This window comes from Lepidothrix coronata, unplaced genomic scaffold (genome assembly GCF_001604755.1).
Source record: "Lepidothrix coronata isolate B3197 unplaced genomic scaffold, Lepidothrix_coronata-1.0 Scaffold112, whole genome shotgun sequence".
NCBI classification, from domain to species: Eukaryota; Metazoa; Chordata; class Aves; order Passeriformes; family Pipridae; genus Lepidothrix; species Lepidothrix coronata.
Window position 1 is genome coordinate 1,228,717 of NW_016690292.1, and position 22,862 is coordinate 1,251,578.

At 43.7% G+C, this 22,862-nt stretch overlaps 3 protein-coding genes across 3 annotated transcripts in view; 2 read left to right on the forward strand and 1 right to left on the reverse strand.

Annotated features, from left to right (window-relative positions):
- Positions 1-109: 109 nt before the first annotated feature.
- Positions 110-7,117, forward strand: PRDX1 (peroxiredoxin 1). Its single transcript, XM_017824622.1, has 6 exons — positions 110-145; positions 2,591-2,707; positions 3,635-3,788; positions 4,074-4,196; positions 5,047-5,177; positions 6,733-7,117. The coding sequence occupies exons 2-6, from the start codon at positions 2,602-2,604 to the stop codon at positions 6,816-6,818; spliced, it is 600 nt and encodes a 199-aa protein (XP_017680111.1). The 5' UTR covers positions 110-145; positions 2,591-2,601; the 3' UTR covers positions 6,819-7,117.
- A 7,737-nt stretch (positions 7,118-14,854) lies between these two features.
- Positions 14,855-20,386, reverse strand: MMACHC (methylmalonic aciduria (cobalamin deficiency) cblC type, with homocystinuria). Its single transcript, XM_017824621.1, has 4 exons — positions 20,300-20,386; positions 18,212-18,406; positions 17,824-17,976; positions 14,855-17,266 (listed from the first exon to the last, which is right to left on the reverse strand). The coding sequence occupies exons 1-4, from the start codon at positions 20,369-20,371 to the stop codon at positions 16,955-16,957; spliced, it is 732 nt and encodes a 243-aa protein (XP_017680110.1). The 5' UTR covers positions 20,372-20,386; the 3' UTR covers positions 14,855-16,954.
- A 203-nt stretch (positions 20,387-20,589) lies between these two features.
- TESK2 (testis-specific kinase 2) overlaps positions 20,590-22,862 on the forward strand; it is a 111,262-nt gene continuing 108,989 nt past the window's right edge. Inside the window, exon 1 of the mRNA XM_017824699.1 lies at positions 20,590-20,837. The gene's annotated coding sequence lies outside the window, so the exon portion shown is untranslated. The remainder of the gene's footprint in view (positions 20,838-22,862) is intronic.

Sequence of the window (22,862 nt, forward strand, 5' to 3'; positions counted from 1 at the left end):
TTTTTAGCGGGCAGATAAGTCCTTCCAACGCCCCGGCCTTTATCAGAGCTGCCCGCAGCGCTGCACGGGGAGGAGCCGCGGGAGGAGCCCCGCGGGGGGAGCGCGCCTGCTGGGAGCTGAGCGGCCCCTTCTCCCCGAGATGCGCGTCGGCAATCTCGCTTCTAAGCTTTAAAAAAAAAAAAAACAAACCACACCCGAGTGCTCGATTCGGCTCGGGGGCATGCAGGGGGCGGGTGTCCCCTGTCCCAGAGCAGGGTAGCGGTGGCCTTGGCGCAGAGGGAGGCTCGGAGGTCGCCCCGCAGTGCCGTGGTTGGGGGGGGTGCCCGGCTGCGGTGCCCTCGGTGCGGTGTCGCTGTCTGGCCGCAGCTCCCGTATCTCGACCGCCTTCTTGTGACGGTCTGGAGGTGGCAAAGTGGGTGTGTTTTTGAAACGGCCCTTTCGCTTTTGTTCGAGACACCCTAAAGGTATGAATTGCTGGTTCGGAGAGCGGGCCTGGCTTTTTATAATTGCCGTTTGAAGATAATTGAGGCCGTCTGCGGCCGTGAGCAACAAAGGTTGCTCTGACCGGCTTCGAGCGTACCTGATTTACAGCGTTCATTCGGCTGTCCTCCGGAATGAAAGGAAATAACAATGATTCTGTGGTCTGTTCGTCTGTGGGTTAGGAAATGCTGTGGCTAAAAATCCGAGCGTAACACGTGCTGACCCCAGACAGAAGAGCAGAAAGGTTGGCAGGTCGCAGTAGGTTCTCCGAGCAAAGCAGATGGTTCTCTTGCAGTACGAGGCAGCCGAGATCTCCTGCCGATGTTAAAAGATTTTCATGTTATCGAAAATGGGGGCGATAACTTGTAGTTTAGGAAGGGGAAGTATCAAAGAGCAGTCCGACGGCTTCCGTTTGACATTGAATACCTGCCTAGTGAAATACTCCAGGGGATTGCTGATGGAACAAATGTAGGAGGACTGGCGCAGTACTGAGCAAAAGTATGACCTTGAGCTTGAGTAACGGGAAAGAATGTAATTCAGTGACAAAATGTGAGGTCGTGCACTCCAGACCAAGCAGCTTTTGCTTATAAGATAAAACCGGCCAGTTGGAGGCATCTCAAATACCGTGCAATGGCTGTTCCACCCTTCTTTGTGCAGAATTGCACTTTGGGAGCAGCACCTGCGTTTGTGCTACAGGACTATTGATGTTCTGCTGCCAGGCTGCTTCAGTTGCATCCTACAAATACTCTCTGGTTCTGGCCACCTTCATTTGTAAGACTCGCTCCCAGTCTGCTGCAGCTGAAGACTAAACCCTTGGGTGAACATGGGGATAAGGAGCTTTGTTGCAATAGGCATTTAGAAACACTGAACGTGCTGGCACTTCTCAAAATAAAAACTGAGAGGTGGATGGTTACTGTCTATATACTGCCAGGGTGCGTGAGAGAAACCTTCAAAAGTAAAAGTGTTACTTTTAAAAAAAAAAAAACAAACAAAAACAAAACATGGATTGAAAGCTAAACGTTTGACTGGAGGGCCAGTTCTCCAGGAACAAAGTGCCTGGCAAGGCAAGGGGGAAGGAGCCAAGCAATGAGGTGCTCTCAAACTTTTTTTAGAACGGACTTAGTGCCTCGCAGGCACAACGTGGAAGAATCCTTGAATCTTGGCTTTCCTTAGCAACATGAGACTCATGCTAACCTCTGAGGTGGTTTTATTTCCAAGGCAGCTAGTGCTTGTAGTGGTGTTTAGAATGACTTAAGTGAAATCACTTTTAGGAATATTTTGTGGGCTGCAGAAATAAGGTTTATAGAGTTGGCAATTTGAAAGATAATGCTCTGGATGCAGCTGGAATTCTAAAGTGATATACTGCATTCCCAGACTGAGCAAAAAATACTGCACAGGGCGTATTACAGATGACTAGCTTTTAGGGCAGGCAGCCAGAAGTAGAGTTCTCTTGTCCTTGTGTACCCTCTTACTCTTTTTTTCAATGGACTTGGGGAGAAAACAACCTGGCTGTACTGATTTAAGACTTGGTGAAATTTTAATTGTTAACATAGAATGCAATTTCCACATGTACCACGAGTCTTTCTGGTTGCAAATAAAAAAAGGATTTAATTGTTTGAAGGCTTAAAGTGTTGTTATGCAGAGCACTGTTCCCTAGGGATTAACAGAAGTTATTTTCTTTCAGAATCAACGGGAAGATCAAGTTTGAGGTCTTAAATTGCCTTGTAAAATTGAGAAGAACAAGGGTCTTCTCATCTGAAGGTTCTAAAAAACAGACTTTCTGCTCATCCACCAAGTGGAATGGGAAGATATTTCTGAGTTCTGCTTAGGCTGTAGGCTAGCCCTTTCCCAGACTCTGAGCTGTTACTGGTTAGATAACCATTACTGTATCATTAGGAGGCTCTGAGCCAAACATCTTGAAGTGCTGGTAATCTCTGTAGTGGCTTGACTACCCAGGTGACAAAGTTAAAACCCATGTCACTCTGAAGCCTTGTGTAGCAAGTCTAAGTTGTCTTTGGTGTTCAGTCTAGATTGATAAAAGGCTTTGAATAAATGCTTACTTCTAGGTGCAAAGTACCATTATCTAAACTGTGTTGGTGTTACCTCCTAGATTAAATCAAGATGTCTTCAGGAAAGGCTTTCATTGGAAAACCAGCCCCTGACTTCACTGCCACGGCTGTAATGCCAGATGGACAATTCAAAGACATCAAACTCTCTGACTACAAAGGTAAGTTTGTGCTTCTCTAATTACACAGATAGTCTGGCCATAGGCAGGAGTGAGGGATATCTAAAGATACATCTTGATTTGGTTCCAGAGTAATAGTGACCACTTGGCAGTGGACTGAAATATGGAACTTCTGCAGTGGTTCTCAGTGGTGGCAGGAGTATGCTTGGGAAGCTGTCAGCAGCATGACTGGATGTCCCACCTATGATAACTGTTGTTAATTAGCACAAACCCCCTCTAAACTGTAATCTTGCATCAGGCTTTTTGCCCTGTGTATCACAGTGAGACTGGTGTAACATCTCCAAACTATGTGGAACAGCAAAATCTTCTCTTCCATCTGTGTCAATGGAAAGTAGATTCTTTCCTCTAACCTCTGAAGTCCTGTTCTCTGGAGTACTAGCAACATGTTTGCCTTGCCAGAAAAGCTTACAGTAAAGGGAAAGCCTGAAGTATCCAAGTACTAATGTTGATGGCTTCAGAAACACATTTCTAATTATGCTGCAGGCTGCATGAGGGCGGTGAGTTGGTATAGGCTGTTCCCCTACTCAGTTAAAATGTCTTCTTGGCTTGTAGCCTCTTAGACCTGTGCCATTTCTCTTTTAATTGTCAGCCACGAGGTCTTCTAGTGTAGCACTCCCCGAGGTGTACTCTGGGCAGGCCTATGGGAATAGGCTCAGGAGACAGGCATTCCCTGTCAAATTTGACAGTCTGGTTTTGGAGGCTTCAGTTGGGTAGGATTCTGCATTACATATAAATATATATATATATATATAGCAAGTCTTAAAATAAAGGCATCTATAGTTTGACATTTAATCTTTAAAGGTAGTTTTGTGTTAAGCCTTTCCTCCTCTATCAGTATTTGAATGGTTGATACCAAATATGATAACTCTTAAAAAGCTGAGAGGTTAACTGGTTATACTGCTTTTCTAGGAAAATATGTTGTGTTCTTCTTCTACCCCCTGGACTTCACTTTTGTCTGTCCAACTGAAATTATTGCATACAGTGACAGAGCTGATGAATTCAAGAAAATCAACTGTGAAGTAATTGGAGCTTCTGTTGACTCTCACTTTTGTCACCTTGCCTGGTAAGAATCATCATTTTAACCTAATAGAATGTTCTGTCTGGCCTCAGTTCTTGCAGAAACTGAATTCTGAGTGTATTCAAACTTGCTTAATGAAGTGTCAAAGGCACTTGGGAAGTATTTGTAGTGCCAGCTGCTTCTGATCAGAACTGAGCACACTGGGTCAGTGTTTTTTGTTGCCTCCTGGCTGACTGAGTACGATACTGCAGAAAGGATCAGCTTCTGTTGTTCCTTTAACCTTCCTTCTGAACTGCCCATATTTTTAACATTAAAACTTCATTCTTTTAGGATCAACACTCCTAAGAAACAGGGGGGCTTGGGTACAATGAAAATCCCCTTGGTTTCTGACACGAAACGTGCCATTGCCAAAGAATATGGAGTACTTAAGGAGGATGAAGGTATTGCATACAGGTAATAAATACACCAGAAGGTAAACTTGCTGATAAAGTCTCTTGTTGCAGTACATGGAGCATGTCAAATGAACACAGAGCTTGTGTACACTTGAACACCTGCAGCAGGCTGAAGCTCTTGGCTGTTCTAGATGTAAACTCCTTCAAGCTATCTTAACACTCCTACAAGGGGAGATGCTACTTGGTTCTCCTTAGTGCTTAGACTTCTTGTGCTTTTGTCTGGTTAGATAAATGCTGCACACTGCAAGAGTATCATGCAGGTGAGCTTCTGCAAACAGTAATATTGCAAGACCTACATAGTCATGAGAATGATTACGGGTATTTAGTGATCAAAGTACAGATTAATTAAAACCCAGGCCTTATCTTTTAGTCAACTGTTCAGTAAAAGTTGCTGAGGGACCTGAACTTTTGCTGATTTAACCTGACTTTGGAGGACTGATGAGCTGTTTCTGGTTGGGGTTTTGAGAACAGTGTGTAGGATTTTTTTTTATTTTTTTTGAATGTAAGAATGCCTCTCTTGGAATTTACTCTTTTTCCTTGGGTTTCTCTTCCATTTTGTCTTTTTTACTAGGATCTTCCTTAAATAGGAAGCATTTCTTCCCTGCATCAGTGTTTTGACTTGCCTCCTGTCCTTCCTAGTTGCTGCTGAATGTTAAGCTTTTAGTTGCTAATGTTTCAGTGCTATGCATGCACCAAAGGTGTTAGTTTTTAGGAAGAGGTCAGTAATACTAGATGACACTGCCATAACTGAATACTGAACTTTGAGGTTTTGAAACTCATTTCAATCTACTCAGTCTTTCAAAAAGCTGTGTTTAACTTTGGGGCTGTTCTTTTTTTGTTTTTTTTTTTAGGGGCCTGTTCATCATTGATGACAAGGGCATCTTGAGGCAGATTACTATCAATGATCTTCCTGTTGGCCGTTCTGTTGATGAAACCCTCAGACTTGTCCAGGCCTTCCAGTTTACAGATAAACATGGAGAAGGTAAGAGTTCTTCTTTTTAATTTAATGCTTTCTCTGAGGAACAGTACTGAGTAGGCAGGATAAATCAAGGTTTACTAAAAGATACTAAGTCCACATATCAATCTGTGCACAGCAAGTAACTGTAGCTTTTGTAATGCAGCTGGTTCTGTAAAGCTGCTCCTGTAAGGACACTGTAGTGCTTTATCCTGTTCCAGTTAATTGTCCATTGAGTACTTGCTAATGTTGAGGTATCACTTAAATCAACTTGGTGATGGATATCTTGTCCAGCACAGAGCAGTTGTGTCCCTTTCAATTGGACAGAAAATACTTGAGGCAGAAATGAAGAACATGAAGAAGCATGATTTAGATTCTGCTCTTGGATTTGGTAGGTTGAGACCAGCAGTTCTAAGGTAGTGTTTGATGCAGTCTGTTAGGCAAAGCATTCAAATTTCCAGAAAGTCTGCTGATCTTTCTGTCAATGTGTAGTGAGGGGAAAAATGGATGAGTCTGTGCCCACAGTTCAAGGGTGATAAGGTGCTTCAGGCTGGCAGCTTTTCTGAAGGAATTAAAAAATAAAAAGGCACCGCAGATGAAAAGTTTAAACCAAAAGTTCTGGAAACTCAAAACTGCTATGTAGGTGTTGGTAGTCTTCTGTTGTCATTAACTGATGACATGTGTTGCTGCTGGGCATACTTAGTGTGCTTCAGAACAGGTAAATCAATGGCAGGTTTTATTTTAATAAGCTGCTCTTGTGGCTCTGGTATAGCCTGAAGAGAGTCAGTCATTCTGAAACATGTCAGGTGAGGGAACATCCCAAATACTTGATGGAGCAGTCACATGTCATGCAAATGAAGCCTTTTGGGGTTTACTGTGCTTTGGAGTAGGCAAAAGTTTTAGAACTAGGACTGCAGTGACATCTAAACCAGGATAGACCAGAGTAAGGTGTGTAGCAACACTCAGAAGCTGAGAATTCTGTAGCTGTAATTGCCAGTCCTGTGTGGAGCAAGCACCAGACATTGCATGGCTGTAAACAAGGAATACTGTTGCACTGTTGCTGCAAATTTGAGACCATGAAACAGAGGTTTCATGTTTCATGAAACAGAGGTTTCATGAGTTGTGGTGGCTTTTTGATAGCCATGTAGGGGAACTAGTGACAGTTTAACACTTTTTCCCCCTCAATGTTAAACTGGAGAACGGGCCTGGGGTGAATTAAAGATAAGGGAATACAGACTGGGCTGGATCCCAGGAGATAAGTGTACTGAGATGGTGTTAAAGCCTCTCTGGCCTGGGCTGCTGGAGTTGGTGTTACCTTGCTGTTGAGCTTCTCTGAAGCTCTTAAGTGGAGTGGGGAGGGGGTGCATGTGTGAACACCGTTCTGTGGGCAGACACCTGGTTCACTTGCCCAGTGAACAAATGGAAATGAGTAAAACAAACTAAACATAATGTGACCCTGAATGCCCCATCTGTATGTTGCAAAGGTGTGTACATGTTCTGAGTTGCTGTTTTGCCTTTACTGTTGTGTAAAATGTGTTCTGCAGAAGCAGCTGGTAAGACTTAAACATTCGTATCGTTTCAGTGTGCCCAGCTGGCTGGAAGCCTGGGAGTGACACAATCAAGCCTGATGTTCAGAAAAGTAAAGAGTATTTCGCCAAGCAGAAATAAACAATTCAGCCTGAGTGGAAACTAGAATGCCTTACATAAAGAGCAAGCATCAGTTACTGAACTTTGACTAAGTCATTGCATCTGAGTCAAGGGATCATGTTATAGTTATAAGCAGTAACTTTTTTACTTGAAGGAAAGTTTGTCCTGTTGACAGTACCTTCATAGAAAATACTAATGATCAGTATCTGTACATCAAGCCCTGTTGACCTTAGTGGCAATGCTGTGTATGTGGTTAGCCATGTGTTACATATAGAGCAGTGGTATCCTTTTGTAACTCTATTAAACTTGTGAAAAGAGCACCCTGTCTACGGTTTTTCTGTTTAGTTGTCAGGAGGAAAGCAGTGCAGGCTGCACTTGTGGAAGCTCTCCCTACTGAAGGCCTTTTACTACAGCTCCATTAGAATGGAGATAGAAATGCTTAGTTTTCATGTTGCAGTAGTAAAAGACTCTTCACATTCCTTGTGACTTTGCTACTAGGTAAAGGAACGTGGTTTGATTTTTCTGTCAAGACTTAATCTCTGGGCACTGCAGTGTTGCTCAAAGCATAAATGTGACTGACAAAGGTGGGGCACATTTTCATGCACCATGTCAGCTTGCTCATTTCTGCATCTGCTGTAGTTGGCATGGACTGTTCAAGGACAATTTCTGGGAATCCAACATTCAGTTTGAATGCTGTCAGTACAGGAGTGGAAGACTGGGCTTCCTGGAAAGCAAACTTCCTTGGATCTACAACATTCATCCCTAGTCTCTCCCACTACATGTCATGGGGGTGATAATATGCCAGTTATCCATTAGCTTGTAGTCATATGATTTAGATCAAAAGGGTACTCAGGTGTGCCCAGCCTTTTCTTTAATCTCTGTATTCCCAAGCATTATGTAAAACTCAAAGCACCTGACTGTGGCTCTAAGTTCCACTGAAGCTGTGTATGATGTGTAGCTTCATAGTTAAAAGGTGGCTTGTGATAAAGTCAGAGCTGAGAATTTGGGTAATGAGCTATTGCCTAACAATGTGAGTGAGTTAGAGCCTTGTGATCTTGATGTACCTGTAAAGATTAAACTGTTAAAGGCCAAGACCTTGCATCTACCTTCAGCTCCTCAAGCAGTAAACAAGTTCTGTTCTGCTTAAAGTGAGCAATAGCAAAGTTAAGGCCCAGGGCTACTTACATGACTCAGAAGTGAAAGTTGCACGCCTTGAGAAGTAAACTTGTGTAGTACAGCTGGAAAAAGTACACTGCAGAAGCCTTAACACCAAATGCTTCAATAACTACTGCAATAGCTAATCAAGGTCTTGTTTATGTGCCATAAATCTTCACTGAAGATATGTGAAAGTGATGTTTACCTGGATAATTTTTTTTTCTTAATATTTAAAACAATCCAAATTCTCAAGATAACAAATGAGGCCAACATCCCCAGGGGGCATTGATAAGTAACAGGAGCATTTATGTGTTCAAAGTAAAATTAATATAAATCAGTATGGCTGAGCATGAAGTTACCTATCAAATGCTCTTTTCTAGCAAATGAAAAGGAGTAGAGTTAGGGCTAAGCTAATGTAAAACTTACCTTAGTTGTGTCTAGCTATTTTAGTCTTGAAATGTAAAATTGGTAACAGCAGTTATTTGAAGGGTACAGGATTCATGTGCTTTAGTTCTGTGGAATGGGGGATTCTTTAACCTGGTCATGTGACTAAAGAGACTGCTGCTCTTATTCAGAAGTAAAATTACACTTGGTTGCATTGGGCCATTGCATCATAGAACCATTTATGTTGGAAAAGACCTCTAAAATCATCAAATCCAGATGTTATCGTAGCAAAGCCCTGCTGACCACTAAACTTTATCCCCAAGTGCCCCATCCACACATTTATTTTTAATACTTCCATGGATGATGATTCCATCACTTCCCTGGGCAGCTTGTTTCAATGCCCATCCACCCTTACAGTGAAGAAATTTCACCTTAATACCTAATCCAAACCTACCCTGGTGCAATTTGAGGCCATTTTCTCTCATCCTGTTGCTTGTTACTTGGGAGAAGAGAACAAACCCCACCTGGCCACAGCTTCCTTTTGGGTGGTTGTACAGAGCAATAAGGTCCCCCCTGAGCCTCCTTCAGGCTAAACACCCTCAGCTGCTCCTTGTGCTCCAGACCCTTCCCCAGTCCTGTTCCCCTTCCCTGGACATGCTCCAGCACCTCAGTGTCTTGTCATGAGGGGCCCAAAACCTCTGTGAAGTCCTGCTGACTCATGACAGTGGCAAAGGAGCCTGTTCCGTGCCCAGGCTGAGGGCCAGCACATTAATGACCGAGTTCAGCCCCTCACCATGACACAAATGGATTTTCTCAAGTCTTTAAGTGTATTCACTGTTCATAGGTAAGAGAATGTGTTTAGAAGGAACAGGCTTTGTAGCTGCTCTGTCACCTACCCCTTGTCATGGAGGATAAAGGGGTTTTCTCACGTTCTGGCCTTGGAGCTCTCTCCCAAAAGGTAGAGGAGACTATATGTGCCCTGGGGGGAAGATGAGGATCTGAGGGTGGTGGAGCCCTGACCCCTGCAGCCTCCTTATCCCACAGGCTGAGGTGTCCCACTGTGGCTGCTGCCAGGAGGGGAGGTCAGAGCTGCCCCGAGGGAAGTGTAGGGGTGTCCCATAGAAACATTGTCTTCATTTATTCATCCCACTCCTCTGATGGAAGACATTTCCTTCAGTACACCATAATTCCCTCTGCCTGCTGGTCATGTGGGGTCTCAAGCCCTGACAGGAAAATGTCAGCCCTCAGCAGAGCTGTGTCACTCCTGCTCTGAGCAATCCCTAATCCCACCCAACAACCCACCTTTTAAATGTCTCAGTAGCAATAGCTGCGTTCACGTGTTTAACTTTCCTATTTTGGAAAAGGGGTTAATCTCAGTGGCTACTTAAGAAGCTGTTAGTTTAGAAAAACAATTCCCTGACTGAGAAAAGCATTTTGGTTATAATTAATTGCTTTGCTGCTGCCCACCTGGAGCTGCTACACTGAGAGGCTACGAACTGTATGTACTTAAACATCATAGTCACAGGTGAGTGGTGAGACCGTGGAAATTTGAAATGGCCAAGAAACAAAATACCTGTGGGTTAGGAACTGTATTACGTGTATGCACCAAATTATTAGCTGGGAATTCATGCAATTCATTTTTCTTTTTATTCTTCAGCAATGTGACACATTTGTGGAAAAGTTTGCCATATTGTCATTTTAATGTTTACGTTACTTACATTTCCAAGAGTATAACACCAAAAAGTGGGTAATATACAAAACTTCCTCTAATCCAGAAGAGTCTAAGTTTATTTCTTTGCTTAAACTCTGAACCTGGAGCACCTTCTCCCCTTCTTTCTTCACTGACCTTGGTATCTGCACAGCTGTTTCTCTCACATATTCTCACTCCTCTCTCCAGCTGCAGGTTGTTGCACATTTTTCCCCCTCTTAACTGTTATTCCAGAGGCTCTCCCACTGTCACTGATGGGCTCAGCCTTGCCCAGCAGCAGGTCCAACTTGGAGCCACCTGCCATTGACTCCATTGGAAATACTGGAAGCTTCCAGGAGCTTCTTCACGTATTATTTAAAATTAACAATATTTACTCCCTCATTTTTGTGACATATTTATAATTAAGTTTTCAGACAATAGCATTTGTGTAAGAGCAACGGGATTTTTTTGGTATGTGTAATACAAAACTGTGCATCAGACTTAAATTCTATATATTGTATGTTTATCATGGAATACACAGAATGTGACATTTGATGTTTGATATACAGAACCTAACCTTTACTAGATTTTGTGCAACTTCTATGGGTATGTTATTTCAAAATTAACAGTTGCATATTTAGATGCTTATAAGAAAAAATTACTTATTAATGATTAAAGAATTAGCACTTTGTTACAAAACAAGATTCTCACTGGTTTTGAAAAACAGTCTAATAAGTTACTAATTTTTAAAAGTACTATTTTCTTAACAAGTGCTGCAGCCTTTTTATCAGGCCTCTGTTGGGTTGTCCAACAAATCAATACAGTGCAAAGAACAAAAGCAAGTAGTTTACATCTCACAGGTGTTGCAAAATGATGCACTTTGGTTAAGAAAGCATGTTTGCAAAAGCCCCATGACTGTACCTTTTAGTAATGTTATGTATCAAAACAACAGTCATGTAAAGATTACATTAAAATAATGAAGTTTATCATATTAATAATTCAAAAAATGTATATCCTCTCAAATTTTCAATGGGTCTGCTGTTCAGTATTAAATGACAGTATGTAAATATATATTCTAATGTATATTGCTGGACAGATAAAGCATAGAGGACTTAAACCAGAAATGTCTTGGCTCTAATTTGCGAAGGGTGAAATGAGGTAAGTGCAGAGGAGTGGTGTGAAAACAAAGGTACCAGTAGGAATGCAGCACACTTGGTCAGTTAATTCAGAAAGTGTGTTAAAGGTGTCACTGTCTCTTATTTTAATACAAATTAATGGTACATGCAAAAAGAACGAGGAACTAGAAAATCAAAGAAATAGCTGGGGGTTTTTTTATTATAAATATATTAGGAGTTTGCCTTCAGTGTATGGTCAGACCTGATTTTACTGTGGGTGGCCACATGTGTTTGTATCAGGCCAGTGGTCAGTGTCTTCACCTGTAACATTGGTATAATTTCAGCACCTCACAGAATTTAGGAGAATGTTACCACAGAACAGTTGCACATCAAATCAAACAGCTCTGCATCACCAGCTCCTCTGTGCTGCACACACTTGGGTGGCTGCAGGAGAACAGGCTGTGGGTTGTTTGCAGTGCTCCCGAACAGGAGCTGTGCCTGTGGGAAGCAACTCTCACCACACCTTGTGATGAAAGCTCTGGGCTTCACTGTGAAATCTGGCTCTTTCACCTGGAGCTTAAATCATTATGGGACACGTGTCTGAATTTAGAATGCTTCTGGGCAAGATACCATTTCAGCACAGATATATGACTATATATATGAATATACATGAAACCATTAAGACTGCCCTGTCCTCTGAAACAGCCCAGTAGGTTTATGTTCCATATTCTACAGCAACAGATTTTTGACGTGTTTGCACTGACAAATGAGATTAATATCCTTTGTCTAGAGAGAAAAGAAGTCTTTAACCTACACTTAATAAAACAATATAATTTAAAATTAACGTATTTCATCGAATTCACAAAAATAAGATAGTTTTTTACAGTTTGGCAGACTGAAGGAACAGTGAATAATTCAGGAAGACTAGTCAGAACAACACTGGAGAAAGGGTTATGACAGGAAATTTAAACCTAAGATCAGCTAAATCCCTTAGAAGGATTAAGAGGGTTTATGCATTCATAGAAAAACTAATGATTCTGCATAAACGTAAGAAACCCAGAAAAATCCTCCCACCCTTCCCTGTCTTTAATTTACTTATAGTAATTTTCCTATACCATGCTTTGTTTTACATGAGAAAAAAAAACCCAAATAACTTAGTGTAAAGGTGTATGATTTTCAGACACCTTTCTAAGCGTTTTGGGGAAATTAAACATATGCAATTATTAAAAATAAAATCTCTTGCTCACTGAGTTATGTACAAACATCAACAAAAATAACGTAAAATGGGAAATGTATTATAGATGCAATATTAATGAACAATAGTAGACATTTTAAATATTTGTGTATATATATAATCATGTTTTGCAGATTTTGGCATATTGTTGGAGAAATTTTAAACATTCCACTAAAATATCTTATTGTTCATTCTATGATAACACATTTTTTTTAAAGTTTCCCAGCGTGTTTCCTCAGGAATGTGAACATCCATCTGCTTTTTCAGTCACAGAGAGAAAAGAAAAGCACATTTGTGTTCCTTGGTGCTTTCTGTTTCCCCCTTGAAAACCCAGAAGGGAAGTTCTCTGTTTTCTGAAGCAAAGGTGGTGGATGATCTGTCACAGGATACTTGCTAGGATAGGAAGCCAACTTAACAGCCAGAAAAAAAAAAAAAGTTTCATGAATACATTTGTCTACTTTGGTAGGTGAATCTGTGAAAGTTAAGGTTGCAGAGGTGCAGCTGTTTCTCTGCTGCAGTCAACGGCAAAACCACTTCCCCTCAGAGGAAGAACTTTGAACTGCTGCTGCTTAAATCAGTATTCAAAGCTAATTCATTAAATATACTTTTTGCATGGGGCTGAACAAAGAGTGATGATAATCACGGTGGTGCTGATCAGGAGCTGCCACTCCTTGTTTTTAGAAATGTGTAAGTCTTTACTCAGGTGGGGTTTTTTAAGTCAAATTCAAGTCTCTGTGCCTTTTCGGAAACGTACCCCATGTTAAATAGAAGCTACACCAGTTTTGGTCACAAATTAATAAAACATCATGAATACTACACTGAATGAGTACAATTATGCTTCTGATCCAGAGGAGGGCAATCTAGCTCTAAAAAAACCCCAAAACCAACATACCAAAACCCCCAAACCAAGCCAAACTTTAAAACCCCCACCAAAACAACAAACCAGAAGAGTGCACTGCTCTCCCGAGGCTGACACACCAACACTGATTAATACAGCAAACCATCCCCAGTTTTCCACAGTTTGGAGGAAGACAGGATTGTTACAAGCCACACTCTTTTTCCAGGAGAAGAAAATAAGTCAGTATCAGGAATTAAGTTTGCCACACTCCACTTCATACCACAAAGAAACTTTAGTGCTTATTCCTGCACCATTGAGATGGAACTGAATTAACTGGTACCAAAAAAACCCAGCAGTGTTTTCCCAGGTGTTTTTCTGAGCAGTAACACGACTGCTCGTCACCAGATTAGATTGTGTTTTGTATTTAATTGGTATTTTCTGTCACATCTTTAATTTTAATTAAAAAATCTCAGTTATTTTAAGGTTAATGAAGTAAAAAAAGAGAAAATGTAACTGAAGGTGAATAACAATGTATGTTATGTGCATGAAAACATTACAAATTGTTAATTCTCCATAGAATATTTTATTAGCTTGAAATATGCTGAATATCTCGCTGCTAAAACTGAATTTAAATTCAAGTAGGTTTTAATTTATTTTATTTTTACTGTTCAGCTCTTCAGTACTCACCCTACTGGTCATGCTGAGGAAAAAAAAGGAAAAAAAGAGTCTTTTTAATAAATGTTTAAAGGTTCGGATTTAGAGAAAAAACCCCAGTTGTCTAAAAATGTGAAGTGTGATACTTGAACTAGTAAATCTATCCAAGTATTTGCAATTACTTGTTTGACATTCTGAAAATCAGAATGCCTTCCCAATGCCTCGGGATCCGAGGATAATCCGTTCCTCACCGTGCCTGGTCTTGCCCCAAGAGATAAGTCAAACAGGTTCTCAAACTTCAGTTTTATTAAGACAAAGACCATTATACTCCCAGCAGCAAGGAAAGAAAACTGCTCACTGGCAGCTGTGGATCTCAGTTACCTGACTAAGGAAAAGACAGTGACACCCAATCCAGGTCACTCCGAAATTACTGCAGTAGGAATGGATGTCACCGAACATTTGTACTCGGTCCAGCCTGATACAACTGCATTCCCAGAACCACAAGGAACACAGACTTCCCTCACTGTGACTCAGTATTCACTAATAGGTTTTAACAAATAAGAATTCCAGTACTTAGAGGTATCACTTTAATGTTCCTGAGGGAAAAGTCCCTCGGTTGTGTATCGCTGGACATCTTGAACTTTTGTTGCTGTAAGAACAGAGGAAGAAATGAGAAGTGCACTGTTAGGTGCTTGCTGTTAACTGCTCTTGCTGCAATGACCTGGGAGAGATAAAACTTTATTAGACTTACTCATAATGTGCTGGGTGTTTTATTTTTTCATATCCCAGATGAGCCTGTGATAATAGTTTATTAACTTCTGCTAAGATAACTAAATTTTTCTTCAGTTTGCAGATACTGGATTTTGTGTCTTAGGTAGCTCACTATTTTCAGGATGTTAAAATCAAAATGATCAATCCTTGCTTGAACATCTTGAGCTCTCCACAAGTTAAAAAATCCATTGTTTAAATAAAAATACTCAGTACTGAGGGTTACTCACAACTTTGTATATTTTATTAACCAAAATACCATGTGAAGAGAAATAAATTACAAAAATTGAAATGCAGTGACTGTGGTAATCTGTTTAATAAATTAACTAAGACAAAATATTAAATATTTGTAAGAAATCAATGCAAAAACTCTAAATATTTTACTTTAAACCGTAATGTAAAAAGATAGGTCTTATTCCATTCTATATTTATCCTTCTGAGATGATCAGTATTTTGTGTTTGTTATTAATATGAGCCATTAGCTCAAGCCCCTGTTAAATTACAGTTCAGTTGGAAAGTTCTGAAAGGTCAAACAAATTTCAACCAGAAGTAATTCTATAACAAAAGAACAGAATTTAAACAAATTTCATTATTTTACTTAAATTAAAAATCACAATACCTCTATCACACAGTAAGTCAGGTGTCTGCCTTAGTCAGACGTGAACAAAGCATGGAAAGCAACAAAGACTTTTTTGTAACAGCAAATGCACTGAACAAACCCAGTGATCACAAGCCCATTACTCTGTTTACAGGGAAACAAACCTGTTATACCGAATTTGGATTACGCTGAGTTAGTGCACAGACTATGAAAAACTGTAACCAAGCAGTGACTTGTTGTGAGGGCAACCTTCATGTTTGAGTCTCCAAAAGGTAGGAAGAATCACAGCATAAAAAGAAAGGGCTCAGTTCTGCAAAGTGAGTATTTTTGCATCATGTTGATACCATTGAAAGGGAAAAAGTGCTTAGTGATTTGCAGCATTGCACTGGAGTCATAAACATAAAATACTGTTTTAATGTATTATATTATTTTAACAAGGCCTGAGCCTCAAATCGCTCAAAGATAAATTAATTCCCGGTTCCCAGCGCCATCGTAACTTCTGAACAAACCTAAGAGGACAAAGTCACCAATGAATGCTATGTTTCTGCCTGAAGATGTTTTATCCAGCAATATAAGTAATGTGAATGCCATTAATATTTTCCTTTTTCTCTGCTTGTTTGCCTGTGTGTGTGACAAGGCTTCATGTGATGGCTTTTAAGTGTGTGCAGGTTTACAATCTCCCTCACACAGAAAGCACACCAGCAAACTATGGCAGTAACTCTGGGGGGGTGTGGTGTGTGCTGGCACTGAAAAGTGCTTTAAATACAAATGTCATCTACCTCAGAAGAGGTCAGAGAGTTGTCCTTTTCAGTCAGTTACCCTGACAGGAGTAAAACCGCCACTCCCACAGAGATTACTCAGCACCTTTCCAAGTGTTTCAGTCAGCTGCTCTATAAATGGGTAGATGTTTAAAATGGACCTAAGGATGTCATGGTGTTCTGAGAAGCTCTGGGTGAAAAGGAAACAGCACCTTTGTACTGCCCCTTTCCCTTCCCTAAGCACCCTGAAGGAAGCAGATGCCGTTGGCTCTGTTCTCCTCACTCCTGTTCCATGTACAGACCGCACAACTCACTGAAACAATCCCTGGGGAATTTTCTTTTGGATGGTAAGGAAAGGAGACATTTAAAGACTTCTTAATTAAATTAAGCCAGCTTCATTCCTAGTGAAGGAATACAGGGCAGATTTTCTTTCTGAGGAAGAAAAGACTGAAAAGACCGAACACCTATTCCCCAAGGAGAGTTGTGACATAGGATAATAAAATGCTGAGTACATCTAAAAAAGTATTTGACCTGAGTTCAGACACAAAAAAATTTTGGAGTACTATGGCTGAACTTTTTTTACACTTACAAAGACACTTGGAAAGAAAATTCTTGAGAACAAAAATGACTTCTCTAGTGAGCAGCACGGGTTTTCCAGGTGCCAGGGTGTCTGAACTATTCCCAACCAAAGGCCAATCAGTATCTTACCAAAAAGATGGACTCCCCAAAAGACACACCCCATCAGCAGCAGCACGGAAGGCACTGCTCCCACCTTCCCCCAGCACTGCTATGGAGCAGTGCTCCCTCTCTCTGGGAAGCTGATGTCTGGACAGAGACGCTGCCCACGCTGCTCGGATTTGCCATCTCTCTATACGCACACCATTCTCCTCCTCGGCACCAGGGAAAGGTCGGTTACACTGATGAGTTACACTTTGCTGCCCTCTGCCCCTCCCTGCAGCCAGTTACTCACTGAAATTCGATTCTCTGGGCTTCCTGTGTCAGCCCCAGCAGTCGGAATCTCTCCGCTGGAGGGGTGGCAAAGTAGACTCTTTGCTCCTCTGAATACCTTTCCTTCACCTCAATGATGTCCCTGTAGCGCCCGTCCTGCCAGTGAAAATTGAACTGCTCCAGCAACTCAATCCTTTTCTCCTCTGTGCTCACACAGTCAACAGGGGCAGGCTGCTCCAGGAACAGCACCTGAATGTCTGGGAACAGGAGGAGACCCCGGATAGCAAACCAACCGCCATACTTGGGATGGATACACACGCCGTAGATCTTCTGGAAGAAAAAAAAAAGAAATATCTAGGATGTCTCACTTTGTCTCTAGTAAAGGTTAAACTTCAAAGCATCAAGCTTCAATGCAACTTCTCACACTCGCAGCCCTCTGCTGGAGTGCTGTACGGAGCAGAAAGGAAAGCTCTTTCCTGAACATATGGCTCAAAGCATCACTTTTCACTCCCATTTTCCTGTGCCCACACACCCCACCCTGTAACGGGGGGAGAGGTTCATTTCTGAAAATCTAACACAGAGGTTAACCAGAGTGTATTTTTTCCCCACTTATAATGCTCCAAGCAACAGGTTTGCCTTTGCACTGCAATTCATTCTTCTGCGTAGGTTTAAGGCATCAAGATATTTCTCTCCATGTACGCATTTCCCCACCACCCTGAAGGATCTTGGAAGCTTCCAATTCCCACATGAAATACTTTATGCACCTTTATGTGATCTGGACTTTGTAATTTCCTTCAAGGAGAACTAGTAACTAGTGAGTAAACAACAGTTGCACAATTCAGTGATTGCAGTTTAGTGGTTCTTCCCAGGCTGTGTTTTTCCCTCACCTTTTTCCCCCATGGATCATGCTTCACATCCTTCCTTTGGTAGTAATACGCAGCTCCAGCAACGTGGGCAGCTGTCTGTGCCAAGAACTTGGGCTTTCGGCTCGGCAGGATCTCGTAATCAAACATGACATCCACCCTCTGGTCAGGGAATTTCTGGGAAAATTGGAAAACATCAGCCCAGGCTGTGAAGGTCCCTGCACAGCTGCAGGCTGTGATGGCAGAGACAGAATATGCAGGTCACCAGGCTGCTGATGCTCTTATTACCTTCATGAATCACACTTCACCCTTCCAAAGAGCACAGGCAGGGGCCTGCAAGGCTCTGTCTGCTGCTGAACCCACTTGGTTTTATGCCATAAAAGTAAAAGGAATCGGTATTTCAGCTTCTTACCTCCTTCACACGTGATAAATGATAGGAAATACACTGATCCACGGGATCCCTGATTATTTTTGATTGTTCTTTCTTCACAAAAGGTTTAAGGGCCTTGTCAAACATTGAAGGTGTGCTGAGGATCACGAAGGCCAGTGTGTCCTCTGGGTAGGGGAGATGAAAGGCTGGCTGGACAACAGCATTGTACCATCCAACCTTCGGGCAAAGAAACACAAATTTCCATTAGAACAGGGACACCACTCTAGTGGAACATGCAGGAATGTAAAAAAGTGGAAGGAAGTGTAGCCCCCCTTCATTTGCAACCCAGATAAGGCAGCCAGCTCAGGGCCTTCCTTTCAAACTCAGTTGATTTGCACCCCAGGATTCAGGGCTTCTGGAAGCTGTGCTGTGAGCTGTGTGTGAGATAAGAATCAGGCACTGCATTCAGCTCCAGTCTGCCCTTTATCCAGCTCTGCTCAGAAACCTAGAGGGAAGTATGAGCAATCAGGTCTTGCCAATGCAAATCAGATGGTTTGGTTTAGATAAAGCTTTTACAGTTTGTTTTTTCTTATCATGGGCCAGAAAGAAACTGGTACTTCTGTTTTGCTCATATGATAAGCTGCATGTTTTATTTCTTCAGCAGGAAACACTTGTGTGGAAATGAAGGATGTGAAGCTCCCGGCAGCGCTAGACCCCCCCCCAAAACCCTCAGCTCCACCCTGTGGAGTGACACAGCCACATTTTGATATTTGTTTCCAGGGCTGGATGAGTTATAACAGTCTAGAAATGAGGCATCAAGCCAGGGCAGCGGGAAGCATGACCAGGACAGGGCTCAGACCTGCAACTGTCAGGTGGAATGGCCAAAACCCCATGCACCCCACTACTGAGGCCCTGCACAGTAACATCAGTCTTTTTACAGGTTATGACAACTCCCATTCTCCCAGGGGGCCATAAAGGTCAGGTCTAACATTCAGAGAGATGCCCGGTAAAGTAACATTAAGCCTGAAAATGCAATGCACTGATTACTCTAAATATCAGTGAAATAAATCTGAAAGTGACTTTACAGGTGACAGTGGCAGCCAGACCTGCCCATCTGGAAACACAGAGTGAAAACTAAGTTTACTATAAAAGATGCATCCTTCTGTCAACCCAAGGTTTAATCAGTTTTGTGCCTCTTGTTTAGGACGCTGAATTGAATTGTCGTAAGAAATTAAAGAGATGTGAATCTAAGGTTTGCTGTTTTCCCAGCGTCAATCAGTGCACCAGGCTTGGCTCTGTCACAGTGAAATCTAGAGCAAGCTGCAGGGCTAAAAGGTTTCCCTCTGGCGGCGACAGTCTTTTTATCTGGGTTCCACCCCTAATTCTGCTGCTGTGCTTTGGGAAAGCAGCATTAAATTCTCCAAATTCTGGAGACGCCACCTCTCTCAGCACCTCACTCCCTTTTACTTCTTATGTGAACAATACAGCAGGACACGCAAACACTTCAGGTGCCAAATACAACAACACTCCCCAAGGGAAGGGCTACATTTATTGCGGATCAATTCTTACTGGATATTGCAGATTAATCTGTATCTGATATTGCAGATTGATTTATTGCAGATCGATTTATTGCAGACTGCCCCTGGGAAGGGCAAAGGAGGAGCAGATGGACACAGGGGGCAGTGGCAGTGGGGAGAGGCCCCTTCCATGGACAGCAGTGTCCGCAGCCCATTTGCGAGCGGATGAGGTGCTCAGCCCTTCAGTGTACAGGCGCTTCTACGCTCAGATTAAAATTTAAACCTGCCCGTAGGACTCTGCCCTGATGCCTCATTGCGCAACTCTCCGGTGCCCGCCGGTCAGGGACCCGCCGCAGGGCCCCGCGCACCGCGCGGGGCCGGGGCACGGCAGTCACCGCGCCCTGCGGCACCGGGCGGCCTGACCGCGCCTCCCGCGCCGGCAGCAGCGGCTCCCGGGGCACCCCCAGCGCCGGGTCGGCCGAGGGGCGCCCCGACCTCCCGGGGTCACCGCCCCCCCGTGACCCCTCCCCGGCCGGCCCCGCGCTCCCTCAGGCCCCGGGAGCAGTGACGCCGCCGCGGTGACGTCACGGTGCCGCCGCGGTGACGTCATTACCTTGAACGCGTGCGGCTCGAGGCCGAGCGGGCCGAGCGCGCCCCGGAGCCGCTCCGCCACGCGCCGCTCCATGCCGCGCGGGGCACCACGGGAGCGGTAGTTCCGCCGGGACGGGACACCCCCCCCACCAACGCGCGCCCCCCCGCCTCGTCTCCAGGGAGACGAGGCGCCGCGCAATGCACACTGGGAGTTGTAGTGCGCGGCGCCCTCTCCCCCAGCATTGGCCCGCCCGGCGGGGACTCCATGTCCCAGCATGCTCGGCCATCCCAGACAGTGCGGGCTGAGGGCGGTTCCCTCTGCTCAAGGCACGTTTTCCCCGCCCGGGGTTGTGCATATTTTTGTGTCCCCACACACTGTTGGAGAGTCCTGCCTGCCCTTGTGGGTGGGTACTGCTCACTAAAACAGCGAGGCGGCTGTGCTCGCAATCCTTTCTCCTTCCCCATGTGAAAACCCGTGTTCCTTGCAGCTTCCCTGTTCCTACCAATGCATTTACCACATTGAGACCAAGGCTCGAGTTTGGATCTCCTTACCCTAATCGGTATAGCAGCTTAACATAATCTTTTACAGTTCTTGTGCAACGTTCTCCATCCAGCCTGAAGTCTTGAGTTTACTGAAGTGCCAGGACGCCAAATCTGCAAGTTCTTAGGGACAGAATCCCTTCAGAAATGCGAATTTCTTGCTTTGTGGAGTCCCCTTATATCTTCTAGAACCCCAAGAGCTTTTCCTTATTGTATCCATGCCCCTTGGGGTGGGAGGGCAGAAAGATCTCCTCCGTCCAGCTCCCTACTTTTTCTCTGTTGTTCTGAGATTTTCCTGTAAGGTTTAATGTGCTGGATCAGAGGTTACCTCTGGAAAATGCTTGGAAGGGGTTGTCCTCTCTTTCTCAGGTGCTTGATCTGCTGAGCAGCCACAAAGCACAGCCTTCCAAAGAACAATCTTAGAGTTTACACAAACTCAGGATGGAAGCGTGGAGCACCCAGCAGAGGCTTGGCCACGTCAGGTAGAGGGGACACACCTTCAGGGAATTCGGGGGATGCCCAGCCCTGTGTGCGTGTTACATGAGAGCAGGGACAAGGCAGCTGCCTGGGAGCTGCAGGAGTGTGTCACAGGAGGGTGCTGCTGGCTGGTGGCTGCTCAGAGCTCTGCAGGACAGCTCCTGTGGCAGATTGCTTTCACAGGCGGTGGACTGGCAAGCTCAGAGACGCTGGGGACTGATCTCTCATCTTGCCGTTCTCTTTTGCCAGCTGTCTCCTTGGTACCTGCCTGTGGATAGAGTATTTGTCTTGTGGAGCACGGGTAGTATGGCTGTGGCTTTACTGATGCAGAAGGTAGGAGATTTGCCAGCTTTGTGAGGTGAGGTCGTCTGTTTAAATCCTGAACTGGCAAAGCTTGAAGCAGGTATGACTTAAAAGTCTGCCCTCTCCTGGAGATGACCTCTGGCAAAGTGCAAGAAAGGTGTTTAGTCCTTCTGAGGCAGCTCCTGAAGGGGGTGAGCAGGCTACCCAGGGAAAGGGTCACAGCACCAAACCTGACAAGGTTCGTTTGGACAATGCTTTCAGACACATGGGGGATTTTGGGGTTGTCCTGTGCAAAGCCAGGAGTTGGACTCGATGATCCCTGTGGGTCCCTTCCAGCTCAGAATATTCTATGATTCTAAGTGGCAGCCTCTGTTACTGAGACATTTGTATCCTGAGGGTTAGCATCTCCAGCTCATTCCATGTTGGCGTTGACAATGGGTACCTGCTGTTCCCTTCCCAGCTGTCCTTGGTGCCAAGCTGGCAGGGTCTGAGTTAGCTCATGACTTCCCTGAGCCATCTCATCTGCCTTGTTTCATCAGGAGTATTGCTGTCTTCTACCCAAGCCCTCTGTCAGGGCTCCACATGCTCTCCCTCATTGCTAGCTGGACAGTACTTGCATTTTGCTGTGATGACTGGACATAATAATCAGTGCCTCCAAGAAGAGGTGCTCTTTGAATTGCCTTATAGAGCTTACTCTATAGAATAAGAGCTTACTCTAATTCTTTCATCCCTCTTTTTCCTTTCTCACTGTGCTTGGCTGGTGGGAACTAGCTTTGTTTGTGCCTCAAACCCCCCCAGCTTGGCCCTTGCTCTCCCCCCACTCCTACCCAAGGGTTCTGGCCTGCTGCCTGGAGAGAAATGAGTGACAGCTCAGCTTCCTCACCGAGGATCCTTAGATGTTTTTGACTCTGTTTAATTGTATCCTCTGTCCAACCCCAGCTGCCCTCAGACAGCTGCCAGATGTCAGAACTATCACAGGTCTAGCAGAGGATTCATGTCACTGTTGCCAGCATTTGCTTCCCCAAACAGCTTTGTGCTACAGGAAAACAGCATCCAGAGAATATGTATCTCTTCCCTGGGGGAAGGCAGCAATGTCTCCGTGAGGTGTCTGTGTCCCAGGTATAGTTTTGTGGTTTGGGTTTTTTTATTATTAGGAAAAACACAACACTCTCATTTATCTCCCTCAGGCTAATGATGATGGGCTACAGCCTGATTGGGTGTCATCATGAAGCATTTATACAAAAAGAATCATTAGTTCTCAGTGT

Coding starts and splice junctions, on each gene's coding strand:
- MMACHC (XM_017824621.1), bottom strand. CDS start 20,371: ATGGAGCGGCGCGTGGCGGAGCGGCTCCGGGGCGCGCTCGGCCCGCTC. Junction 18,407..20,299: donor TCGAGCCGCACGCGTTCAAG/GTAATGACGTCA, acceptor CTTTGCCCGAAG/GTTGGATGGTACAATGCTGT. Junction 17,977..18,211: donor ATTTATCACGTGTGAAGGAG/GTAAGAAGCTGA, acceptor CAATTTTCCCAG/AAATTCCCTGACCAGAGGGT.
- PRDX1 (XM_017824622.1), top strand. CDS start 2,602: ATGTCTTCAGGAAAGGCTTTCATTGGAAAACCAGCCCCTGACTTCACT. Junction 2,708..3,634: donor CAAACTCTCTGACTACAAAG/GTAAGTTTGTGC, acceptor CTGCTTTTCTAG/GAAAATATGTTGTGTTCTTC. Junction 3,789..4,073: donor CACTTTTGTCACCTTGCCTG/GTAAGAATCATC, acceptor TCATTCTTTTAG/GATCAACACTCCTAAGAAAC.